This window comes from Pelodiscus sinensis, chromosome 1 (genome assembly GCF_052426305.1).
Source record: "Pelodiscus sinensis isolate ZL-2025 chromosome 1, ASM5242630v1, whole genome shotgun sequence".
In the NCBI taxonomy this organism is placed as follows: domain Eukaryota; kingdom Metazoa; phylum Chordata; order Testudines; family Trionychidae; genus Pelodiscus; species Pelodiscus sinensis.
This window is the reverse complement of record NC_143052.1, coordinates 253,779,622-253,800,419: the sequence shown is the minus strand read 5'-3', so window position 1 is coordinate 253,800,419 and position 20,798 is coordinate 253,779,622. Positions and strand designations below refer to the sequence as shown.

Below are 20,798 nucleotides of genomic sequence, written 5' to 3'. Positions count from 1 at the left end.
CCCTGTATTAGATGGTAGGGCAATGTCTTTGCACCTGACATAGATATCTTGAAAGTAACTTTCTGCCTAATGGTTTTTTTTGTTTGTTGCGGTTTTTTTAGAATCTGTGTTGTAACACTTTTTCAGAATACTCATTTTCAAAAATTGTACACTTTTTTATACTGAGACATGTGTAATAAAATGCATTTGTGTGCTTGGCTTCAATACTTTTTCAAAACAAAATGTTTTAAAAAATTGTAAGTTGATCACATTTAATTTTCATTTGTAGCAATTTGATAGGATTGAACTGAACTTTCACTGTTGGAATAAACACTTCAAAATATCATTTCACTTTGTATATCATTTTAGATCAACACCAGGTTTATAGTTACGAAACACGTCATTAGCACAAGTTGAAATTTTTCAGTCCATAATATTTATATGAAACATGCTTTGTCTGTGTCATCTGCTGAAGGATCATAAGATTAGTGTTGTAATTCAGAAAACAAATACATCTCCTGTATTCCAGATGTCTCTTGCGTAACATAACCATCACACCTCTAAATATAGCCAGTTGCTTCCTTTTTTCTTAAAAAGAGAGCGAGACGAAAGTTTCAATTTGCAACTGAGAAAAATTATTACATTAAATATTATACACTCTACATTTTACTATGGTTCATATTTTGCCACTTAATACTGCAAAAGCATTTTATAACATCTGTGTGTATATTTCTGCAAGGTATTTAATATTTTGATTTGTCAGACTGTGTATATGTGTCTTTGTGACAGTTGTACTACTCTTTTTTTCTTCTTCAGGTGATGTCCCCATGGGTGCTCCACTGTTGGTGACGGGATGTCCTGGAGCTACAGAGCAGAGCTTTTTTGAGCAGTTGTCAAACTTGGGTCATACATGCGCGAAGAGCGCCTCATGCTGGTCTCGCTTTGGCATCCTGTGCGTGCGGCCCAACCCTCCCTCCTTCAGTTCCTCTTCTACTGTCCTGGGTCGCAGATGGAGCTCTTCATTCTCCTCAATGTTTTGTTCTCCTCAGAGAGAAAATTAGTTAGCCTTATCCCTTTTTCTTCAGATTATTATTTTATGTCTCCATTCTTGGGGGAAAAAAAGTTCTTGTCAGCTCCTAATGGAGCTGCTGGCAGCTTCCTCAAATAACCAAATACTTCCCCTCATTTAAAAGTAAAAGATGAAGAGAAAACAAAACAACAAGACAAGAGAAGGCGAGAGAAACCACAGAGTGTCAGTTAACACTTCTGCAGCGCACACTGACTACACAATGCCGGGTTCTCCTGGCTTTAAGAAATGTGAGACAAACATTCAGCCTGTATTCACTGCATAGAGGAAGCTCATGTGCCCTTAAAATGCAGTCATTGCTGCAATCTCATGGCCAGAGCCAGAAAAGATAGGGAGCCTCTGCTCCTAATGATTTTGTTCAAGAAAGCTATTCAACCAGAGGACTCGCAATCCTCTTTGCTTCCGGGGCAGGCTCCTACAAAAAGAGTTACCTCCCCTTTGCCCTACAAACGCCCGGAAAACAGACTGTCCCCCTCGAAATGATTGCCTCCCACCCTGTCTCCCAGGGTGACCAAAGGGAACACACTGGGCACCTTTGGCACCACGGAGCTTAGGCCTCGATCTGGCACTGCTACTGCCACACCGCGAATAGCTGTGGTACCAAAAAAAAAACCACATTGGCACTGCAGAGCTTTTACCGCCGCGTGTCCACGCTGGTGCCGGCAATACTTAGAGACGTTCTACCAACAACAGTGGCACCATCAAACAAACAGCCTGCACACAAGGGACTCACATCAAACCCATGCTTCTCAGCACCTGAGACGATATCATCCCCCCCCCCCCACCACAGAGACACCGGCACATTCCACTCACCATGATGGGAGCCAGGCACAATGTGCTTTGCTGGCACCTGAAATAAGCGGCAGGCACAGTGCTCCCCCTCTCGAGGGACTCTTCTCCACTGCCATTCTCAATGTATGCTTCCCTACACTATGTGGGTTCTCCTGTACTTTCTGAGCATGCTGTGTTTCACGATTTTCTCATTAAAACACTCCTCCCACACTGCTTCTTGTCATCTCATCATCCACCCTGGTATTGGAGTGGCCATATCCTTCACCCCACTATCCTCCCCACTGGTCCCTATGGGACCACTGCGTTCACTGTAGAAGATGGTCCACAGCTCCATCTACTCTGGTGACGAAACCTCCTCCACCCTTGCCATCCCATACCACACCAACCATAGTGAATTCTGATGAGGAGGGTCAAATCACAGATGAACACATGGAAATCCAAGACCATGGAGATTTTCTGGCCGATAATTCATCATCATCCCCTGATGAAGCTATAATACTGGAAGATACTCACCTAACAGATGAGGCCATCATGGAGGTGTCAGATGAAATTTGGCAAACACCCACTTCCATCCAACCAACATGTAAGAAGGCCGACAGAAAATACTTCGTCTTTCCAAAAGGACTTCGATTTCCTTTGTTTCACACCTGCAACCAAATTCTGTGGTTATGGACACTGCCAATTATTGTACAAAACTCTCTCAGTCCAGACCAGTATCTAATGACAAGGAACACAAAAAGTTAGACCTGTTCAGAAGAAAGGTATATTCTTTGGCCACACTACAGCTAAGAATTGCTGCAACTTTTCAATCAACCACAAATGGGAACTATACCCAACAGTGCTTACCTGCATCTTTTGCTGTTGGGGATATCCTGCCATAGATCTCTTTGTGCTCCCACTTCTGTTCACGAGTGGGACTGGGCAAGAGATCCCAGGGCGATGCATTCCTGATCCACTGGGATGAGCCCCTACACTATACCTTCCCACCCATCCAACTCATTCCTAGAATCCCACGCAAGATCTGGATGGACAGAGCTCTAGTAATTTTGGTAGCTCCATCCTGGGCCAGACAAACCTGGTTCCCATACCTACACTCGATGTCCACAGCAAGGCCTTATCATCTCCTACCCTGTCATGATATCCTCTTCCAGGATGGAGGCAAACTGCTTCACTCCTCACCCCACACTCTTCACCTGCACACATGGCTTCTGTCTGGTTCCTATGTTAAGAACAAGTGAGATCTGTCCTTCTACAGAGTAGAAGACCTTCAACCAGAGCCATTTACCTGCAGAAATGGAAGCAGTTCTCTTCTTGGTGTCAGCAGGCCCATATTGATCCTCACAGTACACCATGTTGTCATATTCTCGACTATATATACCACCTGAAAACTTGGAGGCTTATCAGTCTCTTTCATCAAAGTACACCTCACAGCAATAATGGCCTTCCAAAAGTGGATAGATGGATCATCTGTCTTTGCACACCCCATAACAAGGAGGTTCCTGTGAGGTCTCCAGAACATCTACCCTCTGCATACAGTTCCACCCCCTTCCTAGAACCTGGACCTAATTCTGGACAGTCTCATGAGACTTCCCTTTGAGCCCATAGCAACTTGCCCACTCCTGTTCCTACTAATGAAGGTGTTATTCTTGAGAGCCATCACCTCTGCAAGGTGGGTTAGTGAGATAGGAGCCCTCGTGATGTGTCTACCATAAACAGTCTTTACCAAGGACAAAGTGACCTTACAACTGCACCCAACATTTTAACCCAAGGACAGAACAATTTTCCATGTCAACGAGCCCATAGTACTACCAACATTTTTCCCCAAGCCTCATGCATCCACCAGGGATGCAATGCTCCATACCCCCATCATCCATAGGACTCTGGCCTTTTATAGAGACAGGACACAATCATTCTGGAGGTCCCCACACCTATTCATATCCATTGCGACACATTTAAAGGGTACACCAATTTCTGTGCAATGTATCATATATATATAAAATCATGTATACTGTGGTGTCATACCTCTGCAACAAACCATTGACAGTTCCACTGAAGGCACATTCAACCTGTGCCACTGCAACTTCCATGGCTTTCTTAAGCAACGTGGCTCTTAAGGACATTTACTAAGCTGCCAGTTGGTTGTCAGACCGTGCTTTTGCCAGATAGTACTCCATAATGCCTCAACTGGCAGCAGATACAGTGGTGATTACTGTGGTATATCTTCAGCTGCCAAGCAGTGACTCGGATTCCCACTATCCATGTTGAGTACTGCTTTGTAGTCACCAACAGCAGAGCACCCATGGGGACGACACCTGAAGAAGAACAGGGAGTTTCTCACAGTTTTTCGTGCAGTAACGACAGTTTTTCGTGGTGTGTGTCCCCATGGGGGCTCCCCGAACCTCCTATCCTCCCCTCTACTCAGAGTCATAGTCACTGAGGTGGAGACGAGGAACTGAAGGAGGGGGTCGGACCGCGTGCCCAGGATGCCAAAGAAGACCAGCGCAAGGTACTCTTCATGCACGTGTGGCCTGCTGACAACAGCTCAAAAAAGCTCCGCTCTGCAGCTCCGGGATATCCCGTCACCAACAGTGGAACACCCACGAGGGGACACACCTTGAAGAACAGTTGTTGTTGCACAGGGTGAGTAACTTCCTTTATTTTATTTTATTTTATTTTATTTTATTTTATTTTATTTTATTTTATTTTATTTTATTTTATGTAACTGACTAGTCAGTTTGGGCCAGATTTTAAGGATTGCCCATGCAAAATGATAATATATTTGGATACACAGCCATGGCAGTGTGTTACGTGTGTAACACAGTTATTACTCTTGCATGCCCATTCTGTTAGTTAGAAACACAAATTAGGCACCCAAATGTCTGCACATAGTATCTTTGGAAATCTAGCTCCTGTCAAACTTATACTCTTCATTTCTGAATAGTTGTCAAGTTCTCATTTATTTTGTTAGGCCCATTACGTTCTCTTTTACAAGTTAAAGATCAAGTACAAAACCTAATGAGTCCATTTGACTAAATCATAACTGATGAAATACATGTGTAAATTACCAGACAAAACTGATGAGCTGGGTCTCTTCTGAGGGAAACTAATCACTCAGGGATAGGTCAGCCTGGCAGGTCAAAAGAGCTGCAGGCACATATGTACTTCACACACAGATTGCTCTCACTTACACATGGAAAGAGGGAAATGCTAGATATGCAGCTGTATTTCTTCCTCTCCCAGTCTTGTATTGATACTGTTCCCTGCAGAACTCTTAGGCTGTGTCTACATTGGTGCGATCTTGCTCCAAAGCGGCCACTTTTGCTCAATAACATGCTGCCTGTCTACACTGGCGGGGAGTTCTTGCGCAAGAACACTGATGTTCTAATGTGTGAAATCAGTGTTTCTTGCGCAAGAACTATGATGCTCCTGCTTAGGAATAATCCCTCTTGAGCAACTGTTCTTGCACAAAAGGTTAGTGTAGACAGGCAACATGAATTTCTTGCGCAAGAAAGCCCAATGGCTAAAATTTCTTGCGCAAGAGAGTGTCTACACTGGCACGGATGCTCTTGACAAAAGCACATGCCGGTGTAGATGTTCTCCTGCGCAAATACTCTAACACAAAAACTCTTGCATTAAAGAGTATTTGCACAAAATCATGCAAATGTAGATGTAGCCTTAGGTTTCTGTGCAAAAAAACAGATTGAAAATAATAGTTTTGAGTTGTTCCTCTTTCTGTGTGCCTTGTCAATGGCTATTAACTAGTTTGAGGGAAACCTACTAGTGACAAAAACATATTTCACATATATCTATTGATATGGCATGTATAGTTATTAGAAAATTTTGGAAAGTTTGTAGTATGAAGTTGGATTGATCATAGAATCACAGATTTGTTGTATAGTATCTCTTCCTGCAAATAGGGCATATGTTCCATCATTAGAATTGGGAGGAGGGAAGGAATTCTGTTTCTAGCTCAGCTTCATGTACGTCTGTCTGGATTGTGGAATCTGTGTCAGTGTAGAATACAAATTAGAGGCTTCTTTTTTACTCTACTAGATCAAAATAAGTATTTTAGTACCATTATTTGCTATTAGAATTAAAAAACAGAATGTTTTCCACAGACCTGAGAGAAGCCCCTTTGAACCTTCAAATCTAAGCCCCTTCTCCCCCCCCCCCCCCAAGCTGTGTGGCTATGCAGCTTCCCATTAAGCTCCATTGGGAGCATAGGGGATAAGGGTTACAACGTGGACAGATCGCTCCCCAAGTCCTGAAGCTGCAGGGCAGTGGGAAGGAGCCTCTCCATGCCAGCTACCCAGGAGCCACTCAGGTAAGCCCAAGTCCCAATCCCCTACCCCACCTTAAGCCCCATCAGCCCTGAGCATCCTCCTACCCCGTAACCCCCTCAGCCCCAGCCCTACCCCAGAACCTGCACCCAGCCAGAGCCCTTGCACACCAACCCTCTGTCCCAGCCTTGAGTCCCTCAACTCTAGCCCTGCCCAAGAGCCTGCACCCCTAGCTGGAGACCTCATGTTATGCTTAAACGAAGCTCATGAGCTCTTTTATAGGGGAAAAGGCAGTATGCCGCATATATTGAGAATAGAACAGTTGCATATGCTTTTCAGTCATTCATACACAAACACCATATACACACAGGCTACATCTAGATTGCATCCCTTTTTCGTAAAAGGGATGCAAATTAGACGGATCGCAATTGCTAATGAAGCGGGAATTTAAATCTCCCTCGCTTCATTAGCATAAAAATGGCTGCCGCTTTTTTCGGCACGGAGCTTTGCCGGAAAAAAGCGCCAGCCTAGATTCGGATCTTTCGGAAAATAAAGCCTTTTCCGAAGGATCCCTTATACCTCTTAAAATAAAGGATAAAGGATTTTTCGGAAAAGGCTTTATTTTCCGAAAGATCTGTGTCTAGACTGGCGCTTTTTTCCGGCAAAGCTCTGTGCCAAAAAAAAAGGCAGCCATTTTTATGCTAATGAAGTGGGGGAGATTTAAATTCCCACTTCATTAGCAATTGCTTTATGTCTAATTTGCATCCCTTTTACGAAAAAGGGATGCAATCTAGACGTAGCCACACAGTCCCACCAGACCATGTTATAGTTTACCAATCCAGAGTCTGTGTCAATCTAGTGACCAGCCAGCTCAATCACAGAGGAAGAGCAGGGCCTTTTTGTCGGTCGCAATCCAATGCTCATCTGGAGTTGGTGGCAAGATGAACCCAAAGTTCCGTAGTAAGGCACCCTGCTTTTATAATCCTTTTCTCTGTTGAAGTCTATGGATTCTGCTGTGTCAGTCTGTGTCCGGCATATTATCTTTTTGATGTTAATCATTCCCACAACATCTCGAAAGGCTCATCCTGTCCTGGATTGTTAATCAGTTGGTTTTTAGGGTCGACTCACCTTTAGAGTCATCAATCTGCCAACCTGATTAGTTCTTGATCGTGGGTATGCACTGATGGTTTCTCTGACGCCGATATGTCTCTTCGCAATCTGTCTTTTACAGTTTGTCTTCACCTCGCATTCTCCCCCTTCTCTCTTGACCATCTGGCTCTAACGATGACCTTCACACCATATCTCATTCATACAAACTTTCTTTCACAGAGATATAAACAGCAAAGTTTTGTATTGAACAAAAGCAAACAGCATTGTAAAGTGCCTTATGTAATTAAAACAATTCACACTGAATGCTCAGGCCTTCAATACTCCTCTAATCTCATTGACATAGACACAATATGAGATCCTGTCTCTTTACTTACTAAACTTTAACATCTATCTATCTATCTATCTATCTATCTATCTATCTATCTATCTATCTATCTATCTATCTATCTATCTATCTATCTATTACTAAAGAGCTTAGTTTAATAAAATATTAAATGTGATAATATGTTACCTTACATTGCTATATTATTAATCCTAAAATACAAATATAAAAAGAATAAAACTTTCAATTCTAACACACACTGTTGCCCTCCAATCCTCTGTCCCAGGCCTAAACTTCCCTCTAATACTCAGAACCCCTTGGTCCCAGCACATGAATTTTGTTATGTGCACAATATGAAAGTGATGTGTTGCATATCACGTCTACATTGGTGCACATAAGAAAATTCATTCCGTTCAGCAGTGGAAGAAATTAGAGGGAATACTGTTCCTGATTTGTGCAAGCTCAAGCTGTTTTATTATGTATAGATGTATTTCTGGGAGCAGTTTATATCTTCAAAATGGGCAGCTGCAAGCTATATGGGTGATAAATGATGCACCAACTTTTAACTTTATAAAATGGACTTGTGCCTTTATTACATTTACTTTCAACCAATAGTCCTCTCCACAGGTTTCTCCGATCAGCACATAGTTAAGCCTGGAAACAAAGGTTTCTTTGTGTGTGTGTTATTTTTTCCCCATAAATAAGCACAGCTCCATATAATGGCCTTTCTAGTTATATGATGCATTAAACATGCACAAATCAGCTTTTTCCCCCAAACCAGTACATTTCTGATTGGCTGTCATTTTATATGTCTCATTGTTATACTCTTGCAGAATTGAAATATGAGGAGCATGTCAAGGCTCACTCAATATTAGCTACAGCATAACTGCATCAAGAGGTAAACTCAGGTTGGTACCAGCAAGTGAGTGTTTCCACACGCAACAATGAATTCCATGTGTATGTGGCAGATATTATCATCACACAACTTCTTGTATCAAGGTTTCTGTTATCTGTGTTGCAAAGGGCTGTATTTTGTAGAAAACAGAGTGTGTCTGAACCTCTTCCCTTTTTGTGCTGTAAATGTTGAAATGACTGTCTTTTATACTTAGTGCAACGTATTGGTTTTGTAGCAATTTACTTGCTAAATAAGTAGTGTACAGCCTCTCAAACTGTGGGATAGTCTGAGTCTTCTAGGCCCTCACCAATTTGCGCATTGTCTCAGACTCTGAAGCATTTAGATTTAAACATTCTTCATGTTAAAAGTACTGAACTTCCTTGAAATGTGACATGTTTTGTAGATACCATTTAGACTTAAAAAGCAAACTGCTCTGAAATCTGTGTCTGCTCTTTATAATTTTTAAATCAAATGTTCTTATACAACTTTATAGTTCTAGCGTACTTGTATATTGTGCTGTGTTTTGAAAAAATACAGTAAAACTCCATTAAAACTCCATTGGTCCGGCATCCAATGCTCTGGCACTCCTGAGCGTCTGACACCATCAGGAACCCGGAAGTGCTGGGGCAGCCAGACAGGCTTCCCCCATTCAGCCGCTGCTGAAACTGACCAGCAGCTGAATCGGGGAAGCCGGGAGCAGAGCAGCTGGCGTGCTGTGGGGTTGGTCCTATAGCGCTGCCCCTCGGAGCTGCAGGACCAACCCGGCAGCACCCCAGCTGCTCTTGGGGACGCCTGGGGCAGAGCAGCTGGAGTGCTGGAATCAGCCGCTGATCAGTTTCAGCAGCAGCTGACTTGGGGATGCCTGGGGCAGAGTAGCTGGGGTGCTGCCGGGTTGGTCCCCTAGTACCAAGGAGCGGCGTTGCGGGACCAACCTGGCAGCACTCCAGTTGCTCTGCCCCAAGCGTCTCGATTCAACCGCTGGTGAAACTGACGCTGCTGGTCTCCTAATCTCTGGCCATCCCTATTATTGTTGATTTTCCACCTTTTTTCCCCCCGAATCAGGGATTCTTTGTGCTCAGTTCATGTTTCTCTCACCTTGAGTGGAAACATACGACATCCAAAATGGGTTCGAGCATCAGGTGGCCGGAAACATGTCCTGGCATGACCAACCACAATACAGGATTACAGGAAAAACAAAACCAGTCACAGATTGTTACCTTGAGCAGTGAGCCATTTAGTTTCCCAGGTTTCAGTAATGGCCTTCATTAGAACATGGAGAATTATAAATAGATCCACACTTCATATTTGTAACTTCACAGAGAAGAATGATGCATGCACAAAAATAGAATATACACATTCAGCAGGTTGTAAGTTTAAAAATGATACGTTACATGACGCATTTTGCCTAAAGGGTCTTTTAATAATGCATATTCATAAGCCAATTTTCATAAAGCACGAATGGGTTGTGACAAAGCAGTTTCCCTTGCTGGGGAGCTGGAAACACAAACCTCAGTAAGGGTTTTTCTGTTGTATAGTGCTGCAGGAAGATATAACGTTCTCCAAGGCGCGAACGTGGGGTGAGATTCAGTATAGCTACATCTCTTTGGGAGAGGATGGGGGAATCCATACGTCTGAGCGATATAGTTTTGCTGGCATAGGTTGGTAGGTGTATAATAAGACTTAGACTGAACATTTGTCATGGCTTCAAATTACACTTCGAACAGTACATACTGTGACAAAGCTCCAGCCATGCCCCGTGGGTCCTATGCTTCTAGATTATTATTATATGACTCAGAGGCTTGCTGTGTGACCCTCCAAGCTGTCTCTTATCTTTCTCTAGAGATCAGAGTCACAACTTACTGAGCTATTCTCATCATTGGCAAAGTCAAAGGATTGGAGGGAGACTTCTCTATGATCCTGGGTCCCCTTTTTCCAGGATCAGACTTTTTATTGGTGTGCGGAAGATTGAGGGGGGAACCCAAGCCTGTCCACTACTCCAGGTTCTGGCCCAGGGATCCTAAATAATGGTAACAGACAATTTTTCCTATGGCCCCAATACAGCAGCCTTTTCACTGGGCCATGTCCCACAAGTGCTCCCCTAGTAACTTCTCCCTGATACCTGAGTGAATCTTTCTTTTCTCAGCAACACATTTCCTCCTCTCATTCCATCACTTTTCTCCTTCCCCCTCCCTTACCTAGGGGAAACCTTTTAAAATAACTCAGAAGACCTTAATTAACTATAGGTGCCTGATTAGCCTGCTGCTTCAGGCAAGCTCTTAATTAGCCCAAGGTGCCTGCCTGCCTGGACTATGTGACTTCAGTCTCTGGAATTTTATTCAGAAAACAGAAAAGCATTCATCCAGATCCCAACATGTCTGCCTTCCACCAAACTATTGTAGCTAGCTGCCCTGGATCTATCACAATACATAAGACAACCAAGTCTTTTTAGCCTGGAAAGGAAGAAGATACTGGGAATTCCCACACACTTGTTTTATTAAAATTGAAGAATACTTGCTTAGGGTATGTCTACACTACCCCCCTAGTTCGAACTAGGGGGGTAGTGTAGTCATTCAGAGTTGCAAATGAAGCCCGGGATTTGAATTTCCCAGGCTTCATTTGCATGATGCCGGCCGGCGCCATTTTTAAATGCTGGCTCGGACCCCGTGCCGCGCGGCTACATGCGGCACAGACTAGCTAGTTCGGATTAGGCTTCCTATTCCGAACTAGCTGTACACCTAGGAAGCCTAATCTGAACTAGCTAGTCCATGCCGCGTGTAGCCACGCGGCACGGGGTCCGAACTAGCCGGCATTTAAAAATGGCGCCGGCCGGCATCATGCAAATGAAGCCTGGGAAATTCAAATCCCGGGCTTCATTTGCAACTCCGAATGACTACACTACCCCCCTAGTTCGAACTGGGGGGGGGGTAGTGTAGACATACCCTTATTTATGCTTTCCATTAGCAGAAGAATAATTTTCCAAGTGAGGTTCAAACACATTTTAGTGATACTTGGTGACTTGACCCTACTGTCAATATTGTGCCTTCAGCACATTTGAAACTATTATTTTAGTTATGATTGTAGACAAAAGCTTGAAAATGTGAAGCCCTTTGTATCTGATATCCTCAGAAACCAGAAAAGAACCCCAAATTTATTCTTTTTAAAAATAGCGATGTTTAGGTTGTCATGATTTTTGAATGCCTGAGGTTGGCTGTACTTTAAGCATGTGTGTTCTACTGAAATCCAAGTGATTTACTGTCACTTGTTTAAAGTTATATGCATGCTTATATATTTTTCATAATTGAAATATTTATTATTAAACAGTAAAGAGTGATGTATGCCCTAGAGGTATTGCCTAATAGAGGTTTAGAGCAATGAACTTGTCATGTAGCATATTGAACACAAACAGAGGAGTGGAAGGAATGGGTGAAAACAATGCATTAAATAATTGGGTATGGGAGGAGGAAGCAACTCAACGTCAGGGAAATGAAAAAATAAATGAGGGGAGTATTGGGGGAAGTGGAATAACAAAAATAGGAAGTACATAGGAAAGAAATGTATAGAACAGTAAGTCATGGAAAAAGTTGAGGGAGTCAGGTATAGGGAAGGAAAGGCATCACAACCCAAAAAAAAAACCCCACATATGCTTTGTTACAGTACTAGCATCTTGAGTTTTTTGGTTTTATAAATATTTTATACGTGAAAGATATCTATCAACTTGAGAGAGGAAAGTCAATAAAGAGAGCCAGAGTATTAGAGTGGGAAGTCAGTACTGAAAGTCAAGGGTAAAAGAGCAAACAAAGCCTATGACATAGGCACAGTTTCACCTCCCAAAGAAACACTTTCTAGTCATCATATGTCTGTTGTAATTAAATCAAAACAACGATCAGGAGCCCACATAACTGTGCTTTTAGAAAAACCTGTGTTAAATAGAGAACAAGGTTTTATGTAAGAGAGGCTTGGCCAAGTGGTATGTGACTAGGGCTCTGTACTGTCATAGAAGAAATCCAAACTGAACTACCAATTTTGGTCTCAAAATTGTACATTCAGTTCAGGGAGTGCATCAGCTCTTTCAGTAGTGACCTCACCAGACACTAAAGGACTTACATTAATGGAGTAAAAAAAAAAATGGTTTGCAGAAGAGAACAAATGTACACGTCTGTGACGTTAGTGGCAGCATTAAGGGTGGGGTGAAAGGAAGAGGTTTGTATTAGGAATAAAAAAAATCCTAGCTATGATAAAAGCCTGTTATTAGAAGGAAATAGTAAAATTATTAATAATAATAATTTAGAAAAGGAGATAAATTCAGTAAATATTTCTGAATTCAGTAAATATTTCTGTTCTGTATTTGGGAGGTTGCAGGATGTTGTACTCCTACTATGTGTAGATAAAGAAATACTTCCCTTTCCATTAGACTAGGGATGACGTTCCACGTTTTAAATCACAAGGCCCAAAATAACTTGACCCCAAGGTACTAGAAGAATTGACTGTGTGGACCTTGGGTCTGCAGATATTAATTTTTAGTAAATCTTGGAATACCAGAAAAATTCCAGAAGATTTGAAAAGGACTAACGTGCTGATGTAAACAGATAATCAAGGTATAACTATAGGTCAGTTATGTTGACATGAATTCCAGGCAAAATAATGAAAAAGCTGATCTATGATTCATTTGATAAAAAATTAAGGGTTGTATAAAAAGGAAAGCTGGCCAGCAGCCCCCGCTCTCCAGCTGCCCAGGTGTGAAGGCAACCCCATCACCACCAGGAGCACAGAAGTAAGTGTAGCAGTATCATAATAGCCCCACCTACAATAATCTTGTGACCCCATTCACAACTGCTTTGGGGTCAGGACCCCTACAGTTACAACATGGTGAAATTTTAGACTTAAATAGCTGAAATCATGAAATGTACTGTTTTTAAAATCCCATAACCATGAAATTGATCAAAATAGACTGCAAATTAGGTAGGCCTCTTCATGGGGAAAAATTGAGGTCCTGTGGCAAAATCCTCACCCAGGCTCCTTGTCCTGGGACCCCTTCTTTAGCCACAAATCAACCAGAGACCTTTTATTGTACGATCACCCATGCCTTTTATTGTCCATGCCAATTTCCCACCCCTATCTATTTACCAAGCTTTGTTTTTGCAGCAAGCTCAGCAGCATCTTAGCTGGCAGGGAAACACACTCAGCCACTGTCTGACTCCTCTCCTACTTCTCCCACAGCTGCCGCTTGGCAGCCTTATCTAGCCTTCTGGCTAATAAGACGTACAGCTGTTTCCCATTAGCCCCTCACGCAACAAACTTGCTTAGCTGGCTTCAGTTGCCCTTTTTAGCCAGGCTGTAGTGGCCAAGCTCTGGCCTAGCCAGGAGCCTTTCAGTCCTAAAAAGCTCTTTCTTGAACAAAGGCATAACCAGAACTAATGCCTGGAGGTTAAAGCCAGATAAATTCAAATTAGAAATAAGACACCCATTTTAAAAACTGATTGTTAAAATCACTTGAACCAGGCAGATTGGCAGTCTTCTAATCGAGACTGAATGTCTTTTTGAAAGATATGCTTTAACTTCACACAAGTTACCATTGTAATTCTACGACCTGTGTTATGTGTATGTAATTAAATGTTTCCTTCTGGCCTTGAAATCTGAATATATGTGAACACAAGACCCTTCAACAGAAAAATACTCTGTGAGCACAACTTCCCGCACTGGTCTATCCATTGCTTATTTCCTTTAGTTTTTCTTTTTAATGGATTTCAGATAAAGCTAGTTAAATTGCAAACATTTCACTTAGTAAAATAATACAGATATGTGTCTGTCACGTAGAGTGTCATCTTAGCACGTCTATGTTTCATTTACCAAATGTAAAATAAACCACAGATACTTCCTTTTTCTTAAAAGTCTAATGTTTTGTGGGGGGGTCCATTAGGAAGTAGCTGACTTTGTGTGGGGTAGGGAGAAGGATTTAGAAACAATTTATTTTAAGGACTAGCAGAAAAATATAAAGTTAAACTATAAAAAGATCCTTTCAGAGCAATATTGTAAATATTTTGTAGCACAGAAAGTGTCCTCTTTTCAGAACACTGTAGGAGCAGGCCCTAAGATTGTCTTTGAAAACATTATAAGTTATTATGTTCAAGCTATCAAAAAGTAAGTCAATCACACTTGGGCAGCTCAAAATCCAAAATGTTTTATTGTTCATACTGTTTTTTTGTTTTATTTTAGCAATTGACAGCAAAGACCCTGGACAGTGATTTTGTTTTGTTTTGTTTTAATTTTTAAACTTCTGAATCCTTGTTGCCATATGAGCAGCAGCCTTTCAACAATAAGACATGTATTGTTTAAGGTCAGATACATATAATTTGATGAGTGAATGATCTTTAATTAACATCATTTACTGGCAAATTAATAGACCTTAAACATTAGAGATTCTCAAAAGATCAGCACCGATATAAATCTTTTTTTACAAAAAGAAAAGTAACTCAATTTCTTTACCTATACTTTTTCAGTCTTGTTTTTAAGGTGATACAAATCAAGCTCTGCATGTGAACGAACTGAAGAGGAAGTTCTTTGGAAATAATGTGACATTAAATATGTGCATGACATTAAACCAAGTTGTATCACAAGATATTTTCACTGCACGTAATTGCACTTTTAATGGTTTTGTTGGAAATTATGCAAATAATCTCTTCTTCAAAAGATTAGACTTCATGAAAATATTTTTAGAATTAAGTGAGTAATGTATTAAAAGGTGCGTATACTTCCAGCTAATAGGTTAATAAATGTAGTAGTAAATCAGAAAGGATCTGAAGTGAAACTAAAAAAAAAAAAAAATCTACAAATATGGAAGTGGTTGGATGAATTAAAATAGTCTATTTTTATGAGTATTTTTCACAGTTGAATACATTCTTCCATGTGTTATATTTTTTGAAAAGTGTTAGTGTTCTGCAGATCAACTGTGCAGGCTCACTGTGCTGGAGAGACCTCTTCCTTAAATTTTATAGTTGCTAGGAAACCTATTCTGGACATAGGAGGAAGGATTATACAGTGGTTGGACCACTGGTCAAGGACATGGTGATAGGTTCAATTCCCTGCTTCTCCATGAATTTTCTGTATAACTTTGTACAAGTTACTTAGCATCTCTATGCTTTAGTTCCTCATCTGCAAATTGGGGAGAAGGTAAGGAAATGGGAATTCCCAGGATAAAAACCATCTGTTGTTTTTGGACATAGTTTGGACACAAAGTAGTATATACAATCCCTTTTCCACTAGCTCTCTCACCTACTAGTCTTTTCTCTCACTCGGTGCTTTCTGTTCTGTATTTTAGTATAGACCTTAAGTTATGTTAACAATCATATAGTATAAAAATTAAATAAAATTATATGAAATTTTGTCAGGATAGGTATTAGTGACTCAGAGCTATAATTTGTATTTGAAATCGGCATGGAGATTATTCTGTTTGTGTTTGAAATACCATTAGTCATTCTGCAGGATTTATCAAGCCTCATTTTGATATAGATTTTCCTTTACTGTCATCACTTGCTTTGTTGGGGTTTTTTTCTTGTTGCTGATGGTAACATCATACTATTAACCACTGAGCTCATTTCAGTTATAGTTTGTTTTGAAAACAATGCGTTTTTTTTTAAATGGACAGATGAGTGCTCAATAGAGTTTCTACTAGTTGCTCTGGATAGTAAAGGAAAATTTACTATTTACTATAAGTAAAGGGTACTTATGTCGTTGTTTATAGCCATAGACTAGTTTCTGACTGACATTGGCAAGTTTCTGGTATAGATTAATTGCCCTTATAATAGGTTTTTAGTAGAGATGTGAGATTTAGTTGTGAGGGAATAAAGAACCTTCCATTCCTATGTCCAACCTTAGTCTAGTTTAGGAAGCCAGTCAAAACCTTTCTTGGATTACAGGGAAGTACATTTAATGATTTCCGTCCCTTCCAAGAAGAACACACTCCCTCTTCTCCACCATCTATGTTTTTTTCTCTAGTACATCCTTATTCTCAATGGATGAACAACAGACATTGATATAATCAGAAAAATACAATAAGGTTGATTCACATGTACTTTCCTTTACTTGCAGCAGTAAGTTCTACATACCATATGGAGGTTAGCTGTATTCTAGCAAATAAATGTTGAATGAATGTGGAGTGGTTATAATCCCTTTTGCATCCTTGTTCTGATAATCATTTTTATAGTTCTCTTCTGTCATCACTATCATCTATTTCACACAATGCTATCTAAGTATATTCTGGTGGCATAACAGATCATAAAGGCATGTCACAAATACTTAAAAAAAACCAATGGTCCTGTAGCACTTTAGAGACTAACCAAATATTTAAATAGTATCACGAGATTTCATGGGCACAACCCACTTCTTTGGATGATAAATATGGAGCATGGGGCCCAAATTTTGAAATATAGAGCAGAAAAGAGGGGAGAGTAGGAGGAGAAAGAAAGGGGGGGAAAACCCTGTCAATTAAAGTATCTGTGCTATATGAGGCTAATATAGTAGGCTGTAAGTAGCTGATACATAGCCTTTGATGTCATTGAATATAATGGCCCATCCAGTTTATATCTTTGTTCAAGCTGAGCGAGAGACTATAAAATTTGCATATGAAGGCTAGCTCTGCAGCTTCTTTCTCTAGTTGATTACTGAAATTGTTTTGTAACAGAATAGCCCATTCCATAAAAATCCATTAATGAGTGCCCCAGCAAGTTAAAATGTTCCCCAACTGGTTTCTATGTATTATCATTTAGAATATCTGTTTTGTGTCCATTAATCCTTTGTTGTAGAGACTGTCCAGTTTGAATAATATGATGTCACAAATGCTGAAATGACTGTGATGACTGTGTGAATGCTAAGGCCTCTGAGTCATCCTATTATCATATGCCTGCAGGCAAGAGTTGTTAAAAAGTGGTTAATTAGGTAACCATATAACAGTTAAAAATCTTAGTAGTTACATGGTTACGCGCTGTGGGCTCTGTAGTATAATGCTTCTACTGCAGAGCCCCAGCAGAGCTGACTCCCGGGGAGTGGGGCTGGCAGCCAGTGTGCACTGAGAGTTGGCTCCCAGCTGCTGGCCCCACTCCTATGGAGCAGGCTGTGCTGCAGGTTCTGCAGTAGAAGCTTTATACTGCAGAGCCTGCAGCACAGAGCGGCAGCTGGCTCCCTAGGAGCCGGTGTATGCTGGGAGCTGGCTTTTAAGCTCCTACCTGCTGTGCCCTTCCCAGGGAGCCAGCTGCCTGATACAGAGGCAGCAGCTCAGGGTGGCAGCCCAATTCTGCTGCTTTTTTAAGTCTTCTCCCACTCTTGGCTCCTGGCACTGCTCCCAGGGAGCCAGCTACTTCCTCATGCTGAGGAATCTCATTCAGAGCCAGAAGCGTGGGGAGGCAGCTAGCTCCCCAGGAGCGGGGCCAGAAACCAGCCTGTAACTGTTACGATAACTGATAAGCTCATGCTTATTGGTTAACCATTTCAATGGTTACACAGTTACATCCCTACTGCAGACTGAGGAAGTCAACTCCTTAACACAGTCAGCTTGACAACTACTTAGACAGTGTCCTCTGGGCTCCTTCAGCTCTGTCTTTGCCTTGCAGCTTGACAACAGATACAGCCAAGGAAGAAAATTTGGAGACTTCAGAAAAAACCCTACAGGAAGAAGTAAACAGTTGGTAAAGGGAAACCTTATCTTGAGGTTAACATCACAGGTTTGCTCTGGTATATTTAGAGGAACAAAGACACCCAGATAGTATTCAGATAGGAAGTAAATGCACAGTGAGTTTGCTTTAATAAAAATTATCTCTATCAAGCTTGGTGGAAAACACTATAGAGAAGTTTGGGTGAAATAAACATCTTTAGACCGAAGGATAGTTTTTTAGTTAAGTTTGGGAACACAGGATATGGGATTTCAGTGGGTATCCAATAAACAGATGCTAGATACCACAGGGGAACACTTTGAAGGGACCAGGTCCCAAATCTTGTGTTCCCAAAGGAACACTGCACCACAGTTTATAAGGTTTACCTTAAACCACTGTATGAGTCATACTCACAGAACTTGTCAGATTTAAAACAAAAGAAAATATATTTTTTTTAAAATAGAGATTCAAATAAAAATCACAATAGGAGATGGGAACAAAAGCTTATATGTAAAATAACATACCACAATGCATATTCTAAAGCCCAAACTTAACGAAGAGCAAACCTGCGATGTTAACCTCAAGATAAGATTTCCCTTTACTCACTGTTTACTTCTTCCTGTTAGGTTTTTTTCTGAGGTCTCCAAATTTTCTTCCTAAGCCCTTGTCTTAGAAAGCTAGCAGACACCTTTTGTAGAGCACAATGGGCACAATGGTCCCCGCCACCAAACCCTAGAGGCAAGTGTATTCCATCACGTTCTACTTTTGAGTGACCTGTTTTAAACTGCAACTTAGAGAACATAATCTTTAGTATATGTTCATAATTTCTTACATATTCTCTGTGCTTACATCTCACAATGATTATGACCACCAATGACTTTTATTACAGACATGACATTCTTTTGGTGAATCCAGGGATCTCTGTACACCAGAGCCCTCTAGTTGACATTCAGAGATTCTTGTGTCATGCAGACTTTAGACCCCTGTGAAGGAATGAGTTCTCTTCTATTAAGTCATTTGAGCTGCAACCTTGTAATAGAATTCAAGGTAGCACCTGTTGATGACTTATGCTGCAGGTGAGTACAGCTAGTGTCAAGTGGGATGTAATGAGCTAGGTCAAAGGTAATCTTGGAGAAAAAACCCTAACCCCCTCCCCCATTTTTGTAAATGAAACATAAGCTGAGATTCATGTTGCTTTGGGATAGCAATAAAGCAAAATTCTAGGGAGGAGGTAAATATGGACATAGGCTGTGCGCTTATTGAAAGTGGGGTAGGGAGTTGGTCCATTAATAAGGTATTCAGAAAGAATCTCGTAAAAAGAGGAAGTTTCTGATTAGACACACAAACTATCCAGTGCTACCGTTTAAAAAATAGGGTTTTGATAAACCTTTTTAATTTTTGTGTTGGGAAAACTTGCTAGATTTAATTATTTTAACATAGCAGTCTGTGTTATCTGAAACTGGTAACAGTTTAGTCATGTGACCCTATGAAATCCCCCACTATCGAAACTTGAAAGAAGTAAAATTAACTAGATCTGTTTTTCTCTGCCTGGGGTGTGGGCAGGGAGTTAAGCAGAAATGCCACCCACCAGTCTCAATGGGTGGAAGGAGTTGATGGAACCAGTGACAAAAGGGGACTGGCAAGAAGGGAAGGAGAGAAACTTTGGGGACACCAGGTATTTCCCCTTTCCTTTCCCCTTTTAGAGGCTTTAATACCCATTTGTCAGCTGCAGGTCAGGGGGGAAGTAGATTGGCTCATATCCCCCAGCTCTAGAGATTTAATGTGAAGCATGAGCCATGGGATACCATTGGGTGAATTTTAAAGCAGGTGCCCAAAATCTTCACAGTACTGTGGTATCGTGGTACTTTTTCCCCATATCTGTTTTAAGGCCAGCCAGGATAATTTGCTTTACCAGAGATCGAAAGCTTTAACTATTTGAATTTTGCCTATTGTTAAGTCACTATGCCGGTATTTGGCTTTATTCCTACAAAAGGAAACAAGAAATATACTTCATTCGCAAGTAATGCAATCTGTGGAGTTTCAAAAAGTTGGTGGTTGTAATGGAAGTGGAGGATGAAGAAATACCATATTGTAAGTCATGGATTCTCCACTAATGACTCTGGCTAGATTACATTTGTCTTGAAAATGAAAGAACAACCTATCTCTGTCAGCCAGTTAAGGTTTTGTGTTGTAAAATATATATATATATATATTTTGTTTTGCTTTTTTTTCAGATTTCTGGGATGTGCTACAACAGTAGTGTGTTAAAAGTTCATCAGGTGCTTTGTGTTCCCAGTTGGCTGGCAAAGATATTTTCTTGGACTCTTGAACCAATATTCTCATCTGCAGAACCATCCAATGAGATTCGAGTAGGAATGGGAGCAACAGTGGACATCCAGAGACAGCAGAGAATGGAATTACTGGATCGTCAACTCATGATGTCTCAGTTTGCACAGATGAGACTGCAAAGACAACATCAGGTATAGATAAATTATTTATAAGGTGTATGATTATGGAAATATGGAGGGAGGGGGATTTTGGTTCATCACAATTTATGGATCCAGTTTAGGAACACACACAGTCTTATTTTAATTTTTTCCCTAATGGAATTATGTACAGTAATTGTATGTTATTTAATGTTAGTGAATATTTATGTAAGTTTTATGTGATCAGAGTTCATTTCCAAAAATGA

The 20,798-nt window shown here is 40.9% G+C and overlaps 1 protein-coding gene across 1 annotated transcript in view; it reads left to right on the top strand.

Moving 5' to 3' along the window:
- Window positions 1-20,798, top strand: part of UBAC2 (UBA domain containing 2) — a 168,017-nt gene that overhangs the window by 109,238 nt on the left and 37,981 nt on the right. The window contains exon 7 of the mRNA XM_075918761.2: window positions 20,341-20,586. Within this exon, the coding sequence (XP_075774876.2) occupies window positions 20,341-20,586 (246 nt within the window). The remainder of the gene's footprint in view (window positions 1-20,340; window positions 20,587-20,798) is intronic.